This window comes from Stegastes partitus, unplaced genomic scaffold (assembly GCF_000690725.1).
Source record: "Stegastes partitus isolate 25-593 unplaced genomic scaffold, Stegastes_partitus-1.0.2 Scaffold1117, whole genome shotgun sequence".
In the NCBI taxonomy this organism is placed as follows: domain Eukaryota; kingdom Metazoa; phylum Chordata; class Actinopteri; family Pomacentridae; genus Stegastes; species Stegastes partitus.
Window position 1 is genome coordinate 113,591 of NW_007578848.1, and position 19,128 is coordinate 132,718.

Below are 19,128 nucleotides of genomic sequence, written 5' to 3' on the forward strand. Positions count from 1 at the left end.
CTCAGGAACCCTTTTTTTCCCCCCCCTGGCTGTCACAACTGTGTGGTCAACAGGTCCAAAGATGTTAAGAAGAAATATAAAAGAAAACTGCACTTAAATTTAAAAAAATATGTTATTACTCCTAAATATCACTACCTGTGTTAAAAATGACACAAATGAATACTAACACAAGCTTCTGATAAATCCCTGACTTTTTTTCTTAATTGCTCATTTTTTGCTTTTATCTTCACTCTTTATAAAAAGCAGTGCAATAACCTTGTGGTGCTATTTCCATTTATCTTCAAATATCCCTCAACACTGTCTATTTGGCATACTTTATGGGAAATATCTGAATTTTTTTCAAAACAGGTGCATATATGTTGATGATACACTTCTCTAATCCATATCCCACTTCCATTCATTCATGATATTACTGTGGCCTGATCAAGGGCTCGTTTTTAAACGGTGTATTCTGTCAAATATGTATTTTCTTGTTTAGTAGAAAAAATATTTATGTCAAATATTTGCATTTTTGTCATAAAAAACTAACATTTAAATCTAGTTGCAGACACATGTTGATGATAAAACTGAATGCGCTTGCACCTCCATCTGCATGAATTCAAGGTAATTACCTGTCTGAATTCACAAGGCATGAAAAATAAGGACAAGCAAGAACACTGCTCATGTTTATGACCTTGTTTATGTAGATTAAGCAATTAGGAGCAGAATCTTATTCAAATGTAATAAATCTTTAATATTTCTCAAGTCACACATAGCTTTCTTACAGAACCACAAAATCCACATTGGAATTAAAATTAATCATGAGAGTTTCAAGTCGCCCTCCAGCCGTTGATTATATCCCCAGAAACCGTGTTATATTTTTAGTCTTTTCCATGAAAATAATCCCTCTTTGCTCTACACTGTGGCTTTCTCTGGAATGTGCAGATTAAGTAACCACTTCTCTCCCCACTCATCTTTCATCGGTTCACTGTAACTGGAGCACACCAGCTCACCTATGACTCTGTTCAAGCACTGTAAAACTACTATACGCTACACAACAGCAAGCTAGAATATTGGGAGTAATTCAGTCACACATGTATGAACTGAAAACAGAACCTAAAGAAGAATATGGAAAAATCCACCCTGCAAGTCGACAGGATTGGTTCTTGAGGTGTGTTACATATAAAACCCCAGAAGTCTGAATCTGTGTTTTTGAGACTGTCATCGGTACACTGCAGGTTCAGGACAGAAACTCTCTGCCGCTGCTCATTTCACTTATGATGCATCTTTCAGCATGTAAAAATACCATATGGACATGTTAACAAAGTAAAAAAAACAATATTTTCCCCAAAGAGGATCAAGGAAACAAATATTTGCCATAAATTTTGCTTTTACCCAATAGCTTAATAAGCCTCTACACATAAAACAGAATACAGAAGAAAACAAGGTTGATGTCAAGCAAGGAGATTTTAAAACACAACCCACTGCCACTGGTTCATGAGATGAGCTTCACACAGGAGTGCAGGATCTCAAGGCCATGTAGTTCTCGAAGTTTGTTCATATGTCTGGAAAAATATAGGAAAAACATCTTTTAAAAGGGAACACAGCATTGTCAGTAGGTTGGCACTCGACTGAAACTACACACGCGTGAGCTTAGGGACTAAAGATCAACACATCCTCGACACAGTCACGGCAGAGCTCTTTAGCCTGGAGGTGTATAAAAGTCCTCCAAGGAATAAAGAGGCATGTTTGCTGCTGCCAGGTCCCATTATTAGGGATACTATATCATTTCTACTCACATAATCGCTGCTACAGTGTACAGATGATGGCCTATAGCAGCACATCATTACTCAGTTAAGAATGCATTCAGGTTTTATTTAACTCAGCTTGGAGTCTATAAACAAAGGGTGTTCACACATGAATGTTACCCTGAAGTGCAAAATAAAAGCCGTAAAGTTAAATATTGACCTTAATGTAAGGGAAGCAAATATATGTATATTTATAGGTTTTGCGTAAGACACACATGGCTTTTGTGTATTTTGTATAAAGAATTTGCTATCATAAAAACACTTGTTCTCATAGAATTAAGTTAAACAATTAGCTAGATGTGCAGATCCAGTTTCTCAAATTTGAGGTCTCATGTCAGTGTATTGTGTTTGGGTTTTTGTCTGTTAGACAAAAGAAGCACTTTAAAGATGACAGCTTAAACTATGGGAAATTATACTAAATGTAGATCCTAAGTTGTAGTTACTTGTGTAAAATTTAATAAAACAATTAAATGTAGCCAAAATCCCAACTGTCTGTTCCTCTCTGTTCTAGTCTGCTCAGTCATGATTGACAGGTAAACTGACTGTAAGAGACAGTGGTAATTTTACTGCTATTACCATGCATTAATGTAGGTAGCCAAGCATCACGTGCACAGAATGACACTATGGTTGTGGTGGATGTGTACAGGAACAAACAAGACAAACTAAATATTTTGTTTATACTGTATATAATAAATAGTATTTGAGATGCAAACAGCGACTGCATATAATAAGCAAATACTGAAATATTCCCAGTCAGCCTAAGCCAGAAGTTGGCTGCATGTATAACATCTTCAGAGCCGTAAAGTCACATTCAACAGCTACTGTGACATTTTACCAAGTCTATTAATGCTCCAATCTACTTCCTAGAATGTAATCAACAACATGTGGTTTCTCGTGTAGGGTGAGGGGGCACCTGGGCTCTGATCGACACAGCTTCCCAAGCGCAATCGCTGCATTTTGCTGCACAGCTGTCCTTTTTGAGTCCCCTGCAGCGTGTCGCAGCAGCAGTAGCACAATATCAGTTCCCAGCAGGTGGCTGGCAACTCCCTCCAAGTCAAGGCAGTGGGCCAAGCACAGGGCTGCATTTCCTGACACCGTCTCATCACAGCTGGAACTCAGCAAATGACGTAAAATGGACAGCTCTGCATAGAACAATAAATGAATACCAAATACATGCAATGACATGAAAATCAGTAAATACACTGTAGCCTGCACTTAAGCATATGTACATGTGAATCTATACACACACACACACACACTTCATTTGAATATGAGGTCAACCCTCAAATATTATTCATGGACTAATGGCGGAGCTTGTTAATGCTAACATGTCAATCATTTCTCACTTTTATCAGACTTCACCAGCTCTTCCCGTGCCAACTGACTGGCAGCAGTGCACACTGTCAGAATCTTAATGGCATACTTAGTGGCAGTCTGCCCTGTTCCCTGGGTAGGCAAGCACAAAAATAACAATGACATTAAACAAGCGAAATGCATGTTTGTAAACTCTAACTTCAACTTCACTCAGAGGGCATACAAATTACAGAAAAGCGACTTGTAGTGGAATTACCGCAAATCTAAAGAATACTTGCACGCATAAAATATGGGTCACAGTTAGAAACACTGATATGAGTGAGGAACGCTTCTACAGCAGGGCTACATCCAAACATACCCGTGGAGTTTTCACATGCCATCATGGTTCTTCTTTCAATCTTCCTATTCTCTGCTAACCCAGCAACTGTGTGGGACATTATGTACTCTGTTCTACTTGAAACTCCATACTCAACGCCCCAGTGCTTCTTTTATGATCTCAGAGGACACTGGACAAGATTCCTCCCATTTTCACTTCGCTTGTGACCTGTTCTACCAGAGGTGACAAGAGCCTGACCTGCTTGCCAATTAAGTTATACAATTCCTCCTCTTTCTGTTAAAGATACACAATCTTGTGCACTGTAAGCTATTTCCTTGCGAGAACTAATAAAGTTCTGATGCTGATTGGTGTATGTATTGATCAAATCATTATGATATGCAGTTCTAAGAATATTGTGGATTTAAGCAGAGGCAAAAATGTGAGCGTCTGCATTTGTATTTTTGCAGATGTTACTACTAACATGGTAAAATTATTCTTGCATAACCAGGTCACTTAAGCACTGACACAGCGCTATGCAGAATGGTTTGGCTGAACTTTATTATCATTTTTGCTATGGTTGGAAAAAAGTCTCTGCCATGCATGCACAAATTGAATCTGACACCTTTCAGTACAACGGCTGCTAAAGTTATGTTTGTTTTCCTAATAGACTGTAAGTACAATGCTGGACAATAAAATTTTAAAAACTTGGAGGATCATGACCATGAATGAGACACATTATAAAATGCTAAACGTGTAAATCATGCAATATTGTTAATTCAACATCTTTTAGGAATCATGAATCCTGGTATATGGGCAATACATTATTATTCCATGAGAAAGATCAGAACGAGTGTTGCATGTAATCAAATGCACTTGGCTGCATACACAGTCACACACCTTCAGCAGCCAGCGCAGGGTCCGGACCACTTCCCCCTGAATAACATGCTCAACGGCTTCAGACGACTGAGGGAGGACAGCACTCAGCACACCTGCGGCTCTCTAGAGGACAAAGAAGAATGTTGGCATTGGAAAAGGAAATCATAGAGAAAAGTAGAGGAAGAAAGTCAGATGGAAAAACACAGTAGGATACAGAGGATCAAGAGAAAAATGCTGTGGGAGAAAGAGGAGTCACAGAGAGAAAACAGTCAAAGGATAACAGCTCCTACTAGAGACAAAGAGAATCTGAGAGTGGGGCTAGAGAAAGACGAAAAATAAGAAAAGGGAAAACAGCTTCAAAATATGAAATCCACTGGTGTTATGGAGTGTGTTTATAACAGTAAAGTCCGTTGTAGAGGCAGTGAGAGAATAGTGTAAGTGAACATAATTGTCATAACCCTTTCAAGGACAAGATAATAAAAAGAAAAGACTAGAAAAATAGCCAAACAAATATAGTGGCATCCAAATTAACTGCAGGCAGAAGCCACTGAATTACGCCTTGCTGCATACAGTAATTTGAGGGCAAGGTTTACTCATTTGAAGGCACAAACAACTTAATTTGAGGGCACTAATTACATAGTGAAGGTGACATAAAAATAAAATTCACATGCAAATTAACCATTGGGGAGAATTATTTGTCAAAATAAAAGTTAAAATTACGAATTACGAATTTTGTTGAATATTTTATCCAAACTCATCCATCTCATGAGCATCCAGTCACACAGTTATGACGAGGCGATTACTTACTTGCTTGATATCTTTCATAGTTGTTTAAAGATAAATGTTTGCTAACATACAGGAGACCATCCATATCAATTTTAAGGACAAGAAGACTGTATGTCAGGCTGGCCAGCTTGTTTGAGAGCCCCGAGTGGCCAAAATTAGATTTATGCATCTTTAAAAAGAGTGTTTACATGTTCACTTAATGAGTTTTCTCACTTGGGTGGAAACAAATGGCAAACTGTGTAGTTCCTGACACTCTCATGCCTGTAGCCTTGTACACATCCTCTAAACACATCAAAGCTGAATTTATAGACAGAAAACACAACTTCAGTGATAGTTTCAACAGCAACATTGGATTGGGGTGTTGTGACAACCATTATGATGCATTAAAGAAATAATAAGTAGCAAGTAATGACATGGGCAGAGAAAAATATTAAAGACATATGGAAGGAAAAAGAAGAAAATGTGCTAGCCAAGCAGTCGATAAGCACCGAAACAGAAAACAGGCAGATGGGTGGAAGTGTGGGTCTCTGAGGGTATTGCATAGGCAGTGTGAAACTGCTGCAACAGCCATTAGCTCAGACAAAAGCACCTGGAGCTCGAGTTTTAATCAACTGTAATGACACATATACGGGATCCTTTGTATATCATGGATTGCTGTTACCACCTTTTGGGGCACTTTGCTAGTGAGATCACTCCTTAGATAAGTCCCATTACTCAAGACAAATGTCTTTTATTTTCATATAGTTACCTACAAAGATGGTCTTTGCATTTTCTTGGAAAACAAGAAAAACTTTTAAGTACGGCTCCTCAACTGTAAAAATCTCTGCGTACTAATGTTTTTCTTACCTTTCTTGGCCCAACACAGTAATATGTAGTGATATTGCCATATAAAAAAAAATCTAATAGAAGTAGTTATGATGCCGTAAGGCATCTAGCTACATGATGGGTGACGGTTCAAATCCTCCGAGTACTGTAAGTCAGGTTCACTCACAGTTATGATTCCTCCGTCACTATCCCTCAGCAGGCTCAGACAGCAGTCACAGAGTGAAACAGCAAGCTCCTTCAAAAAGGAAGAGACAGAAAAAGCAGCTAAGCCAATTTTCACATGCATTTCACCTCTAAATAGGTGACATCACACATCATGGATTACACAATTGCTTCCTCTGCTTCCCTGATCCATTTTCTTTTATAATGTTTTGCAATATATTCTAATTTACTGAATTTCACTGAGTGAAGGGCCTTTTCCAGTCACAAATTTTATTCCCTTTCAGCACACAAGATCACAGTTCAGCTTGACGTTGTCCAAGATGCATTAATATCATCCATTAACAAGTGAAAATCTTTGCTGTCACAATCACATTCGGCATCACCTGTCTTACCTGGATGACTGGAGAGGTGATAGCTGAAAGGTTGATGATCAACCCAAGTAAAGGGTCAAGGATGTCTTTGTATTCAGAAGCATTGCACTGCCTCTGCAGAGAGACACAACAAATCTTAGAGTGAATAAAGCAGACATCTATTATGTCTTATGTGACATCAGCACTATTCTGAAGTGTTTTATTTCTTTTGGCATCTGCACTCAACACAATGAACGGCAATTTGCACTAACAATGGCAAGCAGAAAGGCCTTCCAACATTCTGGATCATGAGCAAGTCTGTGATGAATGATGCCATCTCGAGCCATACAGCCAACCGCTGATATCAGTGACGGAAGGACATGATGATTGGACTTGCTGATATTTCTCTGAAAAATGAAGCAAACAAATGTGCACATTTGCCCACATAAACACACCATATATAAACCGAACACTGATATTTACATATCTTACCAGCATTGTTGTAAATGGCACAATAACAGAGTCTTCCAACACATTTCTTAAGTGAATGCGAAATCTGCAAGAAAATACAAAAACATTTCTAATGTAAATTTAAAACAGACACACTGTTATGCAAAGTAACACATACAACATTCTGCATCCTGTTCTCACAATAACAATTACTGCCTAGAGGTAGTGAGTAAGGTCAGGTTGAATCTTACGTTGAAGTTATTCACAGTCTAGCATCAGACAAGGTAGCAAATCAGCAACTTAATTAAGCAAGTAATATCTTGAAAGGAAGCATGGCGAAACTACAAACACTGGCACTTCTTTCCAAGGTGAACAAGTCCCGAGTGCATCAGTAATTACAATCACAGTGGACCCATATGGACTTGTACTCCCCAAAACCACAAAATGTCTCAGTAAAATAGGACATACAGGACGATTCAATTTAGTGGTCAAATAGCACTGATTATCATGTCTCTGAAGATTTTCACTGATCCATGTTAAAGTCAGTAAAAGGCAGATGGATTTGCTGTGTTCATTGTATCTACACTGCACAGTCCATGTCCCTTTGACTTAAGACTAAAAACAACAATTTGGCTAAGTATCCTCTATGCCATAGTGTAATGTAACTAAATGCATGTGTGCAAATCTGTATGAATCAATTTCCACTACACGCATATATATTTATTTATTTTTACACCAAAACAAAATCATAAATGAAAGCCCAACATTGATCCAGCTGGGCCTCAAAAATAAAGAGAAACCCTGTCGGATGTAACACATTTTTCTGAGTAACTCTGTTTGAGCTATGGACAAGGGAAATTGATCTCCCCATTTCACTGCTTGACACCTCGACTTATTTCCTGCTGTGTTCGAGAGCCTGAGTTGTCCTTTCATGTCTATTTTCACAGAGCACCAGAAAAGGGAAACAGGTTGAGAATGGCCTTTGCCTTCAAGTGGCATGAACACTTGGATAGCACATGTTGATTTATTAAAGATGCCACACTTCCCATTTCTGTGGGGACCTCTCATGACGTGGGTGGATTTTAAAGTGCTTTTCATGTACAGTCTATGAAAATGATGTATGGGAGTATAATGGACTGTCTTGTGGTTCATTTTCTGAATTGTGGAGTGTATCTGAAAATATGTATTTCCTCATCTGGAAATAAAATTCATCTTTTTCTGCAATGTCAAGACAATAAATCTTGTGATTGTTGTTGGTTTTTTGCTGTATGTATCATTAACACCTGATTTCTGCTGCAAAGTTCTTCAGAATGTTGACCGCTGTGTTGCCCTGCTGCTGTTTTGGCTCCGAGATGCGCACCATGAGATTCCTCACTAACCTTTATGTTCAAATTAAGAATAAAAGGAGATGAAGACACAGAGAAGGAAAACAAAAAAGAGAGAAACAGAAAGAAAGTGAATGGACCGTTGTGATAAAGTGACATGTTCTTTTTTTTTTTTTATTATCATACACAGTAGCGAGTATGATAGTATCTAAAAACAGACCAATACGTGTAATAATAATGCCAAAATTCAATAACAATGTTACTCATTTTTTCCAGTTTTCTGAAACTCTAATCAGTAGCAGATGTAGAAGTAATAAAAATCATTTGGACCACTCAGTGTTAACAGGGCATCCATACATCCATCCATTATCTATACACCGCTTAATCCACACTGGGGTCGCGGGGGGGGGCTGGAGCCTATCCCAGCTGACTTAGAGCGAAGGCAGGGGACACCCTGGACAGGTCGCCAGTCTGTTAACAGGGCAATGTCATCCAAATTTTCTGTCAATGGGACTGACAATGGGACTGACAATGACACTCATATGGCCCAGGGCTGATTCCCTCTGTTGATTTTTTTATTGGAGAAGGTTAAAAAAAAAAAAAAAAAGCTTTACTGTCTCTGTCTATACAATAAATAATTCTCTGTCCCTACAATGTCGTTGGGTTTGGTAAACAGGAAAAAAACATATTTTTCTCTCCAGCTATGTAATTGCAGTCATTACTTGCATCTGAGGACAACACAGACAAATGTCTTACATGTGCACATTCAAGTTGTCAATGGCCAAACATCTGCCATGTGGCATCTGTGAGTACAAATATAGTAATGCCATGCATTCGTTTCCTACTGCAACATGCTCTGATGTTATCAGCTGAACAATGGACTGTCTGGAGACTGGACATGTCAGCAACAGTTTCTGGTTTTCATCTGAAAACAAAGAAGAAAGTAGAGTACGTGTCAAGAATGAGTTCTAATTACTTACTAGACCAGCTATTTTTCCGAGCAACAACAGCCTATTTTTAAACACAATTTCTGTAATATGCATCACAGTGTTCAACTGAAGATATGTTTTGTTATTCATGACATTAACATACACACGCTGTGCATAGGTATGTAAACAAATGATCAAAGTGTGTAAAAACAGTTGCTAGGCTAGCTTTTGTGATCCAAAGACAACCAAAGGATTGGCACTGACAAGCTGTGCAGTAACGACACAATGTCAAAGGAGAGGATTACATTGTTTTTTTTCTCCTCTATTGTCTGATAAATCAGTGCGAGTAAATTGATGTATGGACAAAGGCAGACAATGAAGTGTAACGCAATTATTGACTTACTATTTCCACGGCAAATAAGCCTCCATAATTTCAAAACAGACACACACAATTCACAGCAGTCTGGATCATTTGTTTCCTGCAATAGGCAACTGTGGAGAAAATGAACTCAAAATTATGATTTACGTCAACATATGTCAATTAACATATCAAAACAAAGTATGGGAAACAAAATTAAAACTACAGCAACAGAATGGTACATTTGACAAACATTCCCACAATTAATTTTATATGTATTTAGGTACTAAAATGCACTATTAGATTAAAAAAATAACAAAAGAAGTCTATTTTAGTAGTTATTTTAGTACAGCTGTGTATACAGTCCAGTGAACATAATAAAAACAGAGAAGAGGACAAGTCACTATGGAACTGGCCTTCTATGCTACATGGTTCACATATGTTTCCGTTTTCCCAGCACATCAGCATCCTTACTGGCTATTTTCATCAAGCCCAGACTGTAGGCTCTTTGTTATCTCTACTTCCCAGACACTTTGTTCCAACTTAAATAATGATAGGGCTAACAACATGGAAAGTATGTGGCACATTAACAATGACCTTGCTGATCTGACATGAGGGAGTCATAATTTGTATCTTGTACATAACACGTCCTCTTTCTGGGACAAAACACTGGGTCTTTGTTCATTTCAGCACTCATCTCAATCTCTAGCGTGATCATCTTTTCTTTTTTTTCGGATATCACCCAAACAACCAGAGAGAGAGAGAGAGAGAGAGAGAGAGTGCAAGCAATGAATGATCTCTCTAGTTTAGACCATCATTGTCTCTGTATGCCCCTGTCTCTGGGTCCATTTGTCAACGCTCCACTGAGGGCTGACTGCTAACTCTCCCTCTGGTCTCCTTACCTCCTCACTGTGTCATTGCTGCTGATGATACTAAAGCCATTGTTCAGCCTGAAAAGGGTCTGCCCTGTACCTGTTAGAAGAGAACAGTAGATAGTGTAAGAACACAGAAAACTATATATCATCACCTGATAGCCTCAAGGTTTTACAGAAACGCAACACCTTTCTCTTTTCATTCAGCCTGCCTTTTCACTGGTTTACAGTCAAGGACACGGCAGAAAAGAATAAATAAAGTATGTAGCGAGACCAACGTACAGTAAGAAATTTTCCCTAATAATGAGACAGAGAATACAGAAAGAAGAGCATAGCAGTGAAGGAGGACTTTTAGGGGACAAGGCTTGTAATGTCAACCCTGCTGAGATCCTTTCAGTCCAGAGTTATGTAAGTTTTGCCCTTTTCTGTTGAATGGCACTGTGAGACAGGCGTTACATCATTTGACATGACACTTTTATTCATCTAAATGAAGAAAGAAGAGAAATCGGATAAGAAATGTTTGCCATTCTGCAGAGGACAGCAGGTTAAGGAATATGGTGTATTACAAATAGTGATACAAGTTAAAACACAAGAAAGAGAGTTAGCATTACACTATGATGTAGCTTTTTCTAGTTTTATGGCTTGCTGAATGGTGAGCTTCATGTTTCACTTCATCAATTCCATCGGCCTTGGCTGTGTGGTCCAAACATCTGAAGTTTTACAAGGCATGCAAGACAGCACCAGTGGGATGGAGCATGTCAGAACTACTTCATTACAACTTTTTTCTTAGCTGAACCTAACAAAACAAATACTCCTCAGAGTGCCATTGACCTTGAGGACTTGTACTATTATTGCCCTACTGTTGTACAAAAAGTTGCAATTTCTGCCTCGTGGCAGTAACTAAAAAGAGTGACACTCACACTGTGGAGTTTCAAAGTCATTTGTTGGGTCAAAAACATTCACGAAAATATCAGCAGCTGACAGAGGAGGGGTGAAAAAACCTGGTGGAGATCAAATGCTGCCTGTCTACAATGGTCCCTTCTCAGACAGCAGAGGACTTGGTAGACAAATATCAGTTACTTTTCATCCTGATGCTATCATTATCAAATAAGCACATGGGGTGAAATAACTCGTGCCAAACCAATTCCCCACACAATCCAAGAGGAAGTCAGGGCCGTAAGAGCATGTTCCTGCTTTGCTTGTTTGGGTCGATTCACATTAGACCTTGAGCAACAAGCACTATGCTACAAGCAAACTATAACAATTAGATATGATTTGTCTTCTGCACCCATTTTTCCTGTCATGGTGCAGTTTGGGATTTATTGACTCGTTTCTAGCGGTGCTTTTGTGTCAGCGTGGAGTTGATTTGCTCTGTTTTCTTCGTCAGGGACCTTAGACATTCTGAGCCCCTTGACAACAGCTCACTCTTGCACTGAAAAATATATAAGCATCAATAATACCTGACATGTTGCAGGGCTCCTGTCCATCGAAAGGGCTTTGCTGTCATAAATCTAGTCAATGGACAGGTACCAGCATTCACCTATTCTGAATCTGACAGGATTGAGTGCAGGTATGCCACTGAGATCATAAAATGACCACCTGCTATCACTGATGTTTCATTAAATTGCACCCAAGACAACTCCAGAAGACTTAACAGTGTTTCTGTCATCTTACAACAACCCCCTCTGTATTTGCTGCCGGTGCTAAATAAAGCTAGCATTGCACACACAAGCCGGAACTCACACAAAAGGCCTCAATCGCAGTTTCTTAATGTCACAACATCACTGAGCTGCTGAAACAGCTGACAATGCTGACTAAGAACAGCCTACTCAGCAGTTTGGCAACCAAATTACAACATCATTTATACATCAAGGGAATGTCTAATTCTACTAATTGATCAGAAAGAGATCACGAATCAAATCATACCTGCAGGTTTTACTGTTTACAAGAAATTGCAAAATAGTAGACAACTTGTTACCGATCTGATAATAAACTACACCAAGAAAATTGTTCTGCACAGCAGTTTTTATGTACAGCATTAAATAGTTTTATGGGATATATGCTGTTCTATCCTCTACACAGTGGCTTTATAGTCCACATTGGACATTTTACTCACTGTGACAAGTAAATGGAGCATGAAGAGAAATCATTGATGGACGGTGTTAGGTCTCCCCTCTTCCATTGTGACAAGAAGCAATTCGTTTTTGCCGCCCGGCTTCACCTGATGCCATGCTCTAAGATGTTTATTGTGAGTACTTAGGTAGTGTAGGAACTCTCTTTTGGGTCTTCTTAACCATCCTGACCTAAAAGATTATCTTTTGCTACCATTTTAACCATATACCTGGCAAATATGGTACACCAGTGAAGCAGGTTATTGAGGAGAAAGTGGGCACAAAGAGATTAGAGGAACATAATTGTACAAAGCTTCTTCCAATAGAACACTCACAGTCAGTAATTGCTTGTGACAGAAACTCCAATCCTCCACAGTAGTAGAGGGGCATCTGACCAGGCCTTGACAGCTTCTCCAGCAGCTGGGGGACTGTTGTGGCCTTCCTCTCTCCTTTGTCAAACTCTTGTATTGCATTCATCTCTTGACTCTCTCGCTCCTCTTCCAAGTCCACCTGGGTCAGGTACTCTACAAAGAGAAACAAAGTAGAGAAGAGAGTAGAAGAAAAAATACCAGTTACTCCACACCAAAACTATAGTTGCTGTGTCTAAGAGAAGTGTCCTGTCCTTCAACTGACTTTGTGAGATAAACATTGCAACAAACACACACTCAGAGCATTATCTAAATACTATACAACATACAATCGACAGTAATGACCAATAAACAACAACAGCAGAGAGACTGCAAAACAGTATAGAGTGCGGTTATGCTCTAATGAAGGATTCTTCCAAATATGTTGTGAGCAACTTTTCTGAGTTTTAGCGACATGAAGCCTTCTCAAAAAAATTTCTGAACAAAAACTATAGTGCTAAATACAACTAAACTGTGAGGAAAACAAAATTAATCAATTAACTTGACCGCAGTTAGTGAAACCACATCACTGACAACCACCCTGAGCAAACACAAAGCACCTCATCTATACTTTTGATGGGTTTAGTTTAACATTAAAATGGGGCACATGCTGTAGTGTGTGCAAAGACTATAATCCACAATGTGGAAAAAAAACATCATGGAATGATATTCAGTAATGTAATGAAACTGAGTCATGTGGAAAATTTGCACAGAAAATACAAATGCGGAACTAAACTTAAAATGATTTGCCAGTAAGGACAGCGCTCATAAAAAGCTTAAATACACTAAACTCTTCTTTGCTTAACCAACAAAAAAATAACTTTACCTTTCACCAGCTTTTCCTTTCCAGGTTCATTTTCCTGTATTTTTTCAAAGCAGTTTCTTGCCTGAAAAAGAGAAGAGTTTCCTTCATCACTAGTAAGATAATGGGTTTCACTTACTGAACCCATGAAAAATGTATGATGATGGCTGCTCCAGAAGAATACATCTTCTTGGCACAAGCGGTATATTATATATGTAGTAAACTATGATGCATTTTGGAATAATTGTGTGATTTTTGTTCCAAGGTATCAAGATGGATAGAAGTCATTTTTGCAATGACTTGATGGGCTCAAATAATGTGAATACAGATCTGACAGAAAACTTCTGTGAGTTCACATTATCTACATTGGGATCAGTATTGGCACTGCTTATATGCCACATGTTTAGAATTTTAGAATTCTTATGAACTATATTTTTATTCCAGGCACACAACTGGCATAATGTGGCCTCATTTCTGCGATAGTTGTATAGAATGTCAAGTAAAGCTGTCTGCAGAGTAATGTGTAAAAAACAAAAACAGGTGTGATTAGATATAATGAGAGGTAATTATACTCACCTCATTATATTTCTTCAGTCCCAGATATGCTTTGCCCATGTGTAGATAAGCCTTTATGCACCTCTCATTACACTGATAGAGACAAAATTATCTTGGGAGTGTGTTACTTAAAGCATTTCATCAGCAGCACATCTACATAATGGTAATTTAATGTTTCTGCATTGATAACACTAGCACAGCAAGAAAGAAATATTCAATCTGATCTTCAAGGCACACTACACTGCAGAAAGATTGCTATGTTACAGTGATATAATTACAGGAAATAATCTGAGCAGTTGCTCTATCGAGTGTGTTTGCAATCCAAAACTAGAGCAAGCCGTTTAAATTGTAAATGTGCATTTTGCAGCAACCTTAGAAAACAAATTTTCAAAGATACTAAATTAGGACACACTCAAAAACACCACTCATTTTGGCCTTTTTTTCCCACACACAGTTTTCTCTTCAGAGAGCATTTTTAAACTGCTAATAAGCACATTGGTTTTCAAAGTATGGTGCCTCACCATGACAAATGAGGCAGCAACTGACTGATCTCAGTTCCCAGCCAGAGCTTACCTTCAGGGCCCATTCACAGTCACTGATGGCCTCCTTGTACTTTCGCAGCTTGATGTAGGCCTAGGTAGATTTCAACATTGGACAGAAAGTAACTCGGCACCAAAAACTGCTACTAAATAAATAAATAAATACATCTGGCCAAACAAAGTGAGGAATGTGACGAGTGTTGTGGCATTGTTTGCTAAGTAATAAACCACAGAGCAGACTTTCTTGATGATAGGTCTCTGGAAGGGAACACATTGATATTACAAGTACATTAGCTGCACAAGACCACAATCACACAAAAAATAAAATCCACACGGTTTCACAGTGGTCATAACCTCTTTAGGTCACAGTAATGCACACATAAGTGCGGCTTTATAATTAATTATTCGTCACTTTTGTCTCAAACCCGAGCAAGTTACTATGGAGAAAAACATTGCCTACAAAATACAATTTGTGTTTTCAGTGTAAAACACTTAGAAGGTAGAAAACATAGTTTGAAGATATTTACTTGTGCTCGGTTGGTGTACAGTGGTTGCATGTCCCTTAGTTCAACCAAACCATCACTGTAATACTTCACAGCAGTTTCATAGTCTTCTTTAGCATAAGCTTCATTGCCCTTGTCTTTGAGAGCTGCAGTGAAAAACAAACAGTACATCGTTTAAAAAAGGGCATACTGCCAGCACAACAGAGGAACAAGTATAGCAAAATGTTTACCTCCAACAACACCTTTAAGAAAGAGAGAATCACACACCAGTAGCCTTTTTCACTTTTGCAGCTCTTCTTAATCTCCTGTCTTCAGCATCTTTCTCCATAATCTTCATGAAATTCTCTGATCACAAAAAGAAAAACTGTTTGGAACAGGGACGGAAAGAAGTGAAAAGATAATTGTCATGAAGAATTATATAGCAGTGTGAGTTTTGTCACATTTTAAAGGTTAGTGTAATGAGACTTTTAAAAACCTGAACATGCAAACATGCATGTTAAACAAACAAAATCTTAATCACTGTGACTTGATTGGAAGTTGTTTTATTTGGAATACCACATGCAAGGTGCTGGGCTGAATGAGGTGCACCACAGCACCTCTCAGTATTGTACTAGAGGTAGCTCTCCTTTGCATGGCATGCTTAAGTACACAGGTTTTTTCTGTAGCACAGTGCCTTTGGTGGGCTAAACAGTCAATACTAGAAATCTCCTTGACTAAGTTTTGCATGTGGCCTCCAACGGCTCCTCACTCTTCTTATTTTATCTGTGTGCAATGTAAGTTTGCTTAGCATGTTTAAATACCAAAACATTTATTTTCATTGTTGCTTACCTGGACTGTCATTCTGTGTACACTGTAAAACAGGAAAAAATAATTAAAAGAGCATTAACAAGGAATTCCTTTCCTAGTCACAATTTACTGTAAATCAACTCATCCCTCTTATAGAAAAAGGTGGGACAAGGTAGACAACACAAAAAGAAGTTGCTGGTTGTGTATATGTGCTTGAGGGACAGAGACTACAACAGAAAGAGAGACAGACAGACACAAAGAGACACAGAAAGAGTGAGGAAGACTGAGACAGACAGAGCGCCAGACTACAAGTTCAACTGTGTCCAGCTGACTTTGTCTGCATGTCTTTACCAAGGACGGTTGTAATGGTGGGTTCGTGTTGATTGTAGTCTTGCTGACTTTTGTTCTGCAGGGTTCATCCAAGGTAGCAATGTAGCAATCAGCGTCTGCCATTGCTTTTTGCTGGACTTCGACTTCAGAGGACCTTAAATGCTCCACTAGCTGACCTGAACAGAATTTTACTTGTTACCTTGCAGCCTGTACTCTTGCAAGTTAAATATCTTAAAGAGCAATAATGTAAAATGAAAAATATATGTATTTTGTAAACGAACTTTATCGGTTACAATAAACAAATAACCCTAACAATTAACTCGTGACTAATAAATAACTAATATAACTTTAAAACAACTGTTGAAGAGGTACAAAACAGCATATTGTATTTCTTTTAAGTTGTGTATTTCTATACTTTGTATGTGACTGAAGATAATGGTTGTCTAGCGATTGCTGCTGCGTAGTACACATATATGACTTATCTGACCTGATTATAAAGTTAGTAATGCCAATAAGTTTAGCCACTTAGCGTTAACTTCGTTTGTTAAGCGAACTAGCTAACCAATGACGTTAGCTAACAGTGCTAATAAGGTGCATAGCAACATTACTTACTTATGTGGTCAACATTCTTCAAAAAACTCTCGAAGTCTTCAAGTTTCTCCATCATGTATTTGCACTTTTAAGCCTGTTTTATGATTTCATAAGCTACGCGAGTTTATTTTCCCTCAGCTAAACGCTAAATGCACTTTTGCCACTGAAGTCTCGGCGTTCAGTTGCCATGGTGACATGTTGCCTTCATGGACGCTCGTAAACTCACTAATCTAGTTTGACATTAAACACATTTTATAGTAATAATAATGGAAACTTGTCGGGAAAAAACCCCCCAATAAGATTTGTATCCTCTTCATTGTAACGTTCATGTCCATTGCTACCTTTTGTATGTTGTAAAGAAAATTTACTGTATTACATTCGACCTATCACGTTGCCAAAAGTACAGCGTGTCCTACAAGTGGGCCACTTCGATTATGTTTTTTGTGGCACTTGAAGGCAGCACTTCTCACCCAGAAGAAGGGTAGTCATATTTCTGTCTGAATCCAGATGAAACAGAACAGTCAAGTGTGTTTTTATGAAGCAACATAAATCATTTTATTGCTCCCATGATTATTTTCCTCATTAGACTGTAAAATGCCTCTTTTCCTGCATATTTATTCCGTGCATCCACACCCTGTGAGTTCAGTACAGAGTGGCCGTAGACAGTGTATATCTCAACAATACTTCAGTGAACCTGCTCTTGAAGTGACCATCATGATATAAGACATTCCCACACCTTAAACTCCCCATTTTACCATCTCCACACCAATAGATCTAGACTGCCTCCTTGTGGTCAAAGACATATTAATCCAAACATGTCTAAATGCAGTTTGTTTTTCTTTTACAGCAGATGTAAACTTAATACTGCTATAATTTCGAGAAGGATTACAGGGTGACTTATCTGCATAAAAAGCAAGGAAAAAACATATGTTGCCAAGCCTCATCAGCCGCTTGTGGATATTAAAAATTTTATAGAGAAAGAGAGCATGGTTTGTTGGATAGCAGTCTTTGCTCCTGCTGCCAAAAATCAGTGCAGTGCGTACTCATATATATTGTCTTTAATGAACTCCAGAAACTAAACATTATCATCACCATTTTTAAGTATCCTTAAAGCAAAAAAGTAAAGACAGGTTTTTACATTCTATCATTTCCAAGTGTTTTAAAAGCCAAGCTCACAGTTAATTTGTGCAGTGTGGGCTAAAAAAAAAACCTTGCATTGACACAATCACAGTAAATTGATAAATAGGCTAATATTTACTACATATGTAATAATCAGTTGTTTGAAAATGCCAAAAAGTACCGGCAGCAGAAATTAAGATTAAGAGGCTGAATGCATCCTTATGTAAAAAATGTCAAAGTGGTTTGAGTTTCTTCCTTCAACTGCTGGCAAAGGTCTAAAATTGGTAAATGTCAGCAAAAAAAACAACTAACAGCATTGTTGCTGAGCTACAGACCGACACTGTTGCACATTCTAAAAACTGGAACTAAACTGGCTAAGGTTTTCCCATCACATGTCACCAAAAATTCAAAAGTTTCCACAGTGTTTCTCTGTACTGTTATCACATGTTGCATAATTCAAAAAAACCAAACAAGTAGACAGTAACCAGCCACATTTGAGTTCTTAAGCTCTCACAGACTTTCACCAAGTGGGCTTCATGAAGTATTCCAAAAATGAATGCAAGCATTGACCTCACCCTTGAGGGCTGCTGTGCTCACAGCCTGACCCCAGTGACCAGCAGCCGCAGACAGTGAGGCTGTTTATCCTCATTTGCACGAAGAGAAAGAGGATGAAGTAGATGCTGCAGACACTCCACTGAGCGTCTTCACTTTCCAACTCTGATCTTTTTGTAAAAACATGAAGTTGCAGTTAAATTAATCACATCATCAATTTGAATGCTTGCTAATGGGTCCCACACTATACTTCCATCTCACATATTCTACAGTGACAGGCCTTTTAAGATTTAAAAAAGTGAGCCAGAAAGTTTTCCAGAAACAGGACCTCGACGTTCACAAAAGGTCACAACCAGAGATGTCCTGTGCACCCCTCTCTGGAGCTTAAGACTGACTGGACCAGACCGACTCCACCAATCAAGCCCCACACCTGACTTTAAAAGACCTGCCATCTCGGCCTTTCGGAGCAGCTTTTGTGTAGTG

At 38.5% G+C, this 19,128-nt stretch overlaps 1 protein-coding gene across 1 annotated transcript; it reads right to left on the bottom strand.

The window, feature by feature from the left end:
• Positions 1 to 709: 709 nt before the first annotated feature.
• Positions 710 to 17,321, bottom strand: ttc12 (tetratricopeptide repeat domain 12). Its single transcript, XM_008296293.1, has 21 exons — positions 16,996 to 17,321; positions 16,405 to 16,559; positions 16,096 to 16,117; positions 15,535 to 15,612; positions 15,292 to 15,413; positions 14,799 to 14,858; positions 14,247 to 14,318; positions 13,695 to 13,755; positions 12,797 to 12,985; positions 10,381 to 10,450; positions 9,524 to 9,612; positions 8,948 to 9,116; positions 8,150 to 8,245; positions 6,909 to 6,972; positions 6,689 to 6,823; positions 6,459 to 6,551; positions 6,071 to 6,139; positions 4,315 to 4,416; positions 3,134 to 3,233; positions 2,701 to 2,929; positions 710 to 1,544 (listed from the first exon to the last, which is right to left on the bottom strand). The coding sequence occupies exons 1-21, from the start codon at positions 17,048 to 17,050 to the stop codon at positions 1,475 to 1,477; spliced, it is 2,100 nt and encodes a 699-aa protein (XP_008294515.1). The 5' UTR covers positions 17,051 to 17,321; the 3' UTR covers positions 710 to 1,474.
• Between the last annotated feature and the right edge of the window lie 1,807 nt (positions 17,322 to 19,128).

Bases quoted from the DNA above. Each gene is read 5' to 3' on its own strand.
- ttc12 (XM_008296293.1), bottom strand. From the start codon at position 17,050: ATGATGGAGAAACTTGAAGACTTCGAGAGTTTTTTGAAGAATGTTGAC. The intron at 14,859-15,291 runs GTAAATATCTTC...AAATCTACCTAG, and splicing joins TGTACACCAACCGAGCACAA to GCCTACATCAAGCTGCGAAA. The intron at 13,756-14,246 runs GTGAGTATAATT...TCTCTTTTTCAG, and splicing joins GACTGAAGAAATATAATGAG to GCAAGAAACTGCTTTGAAAA.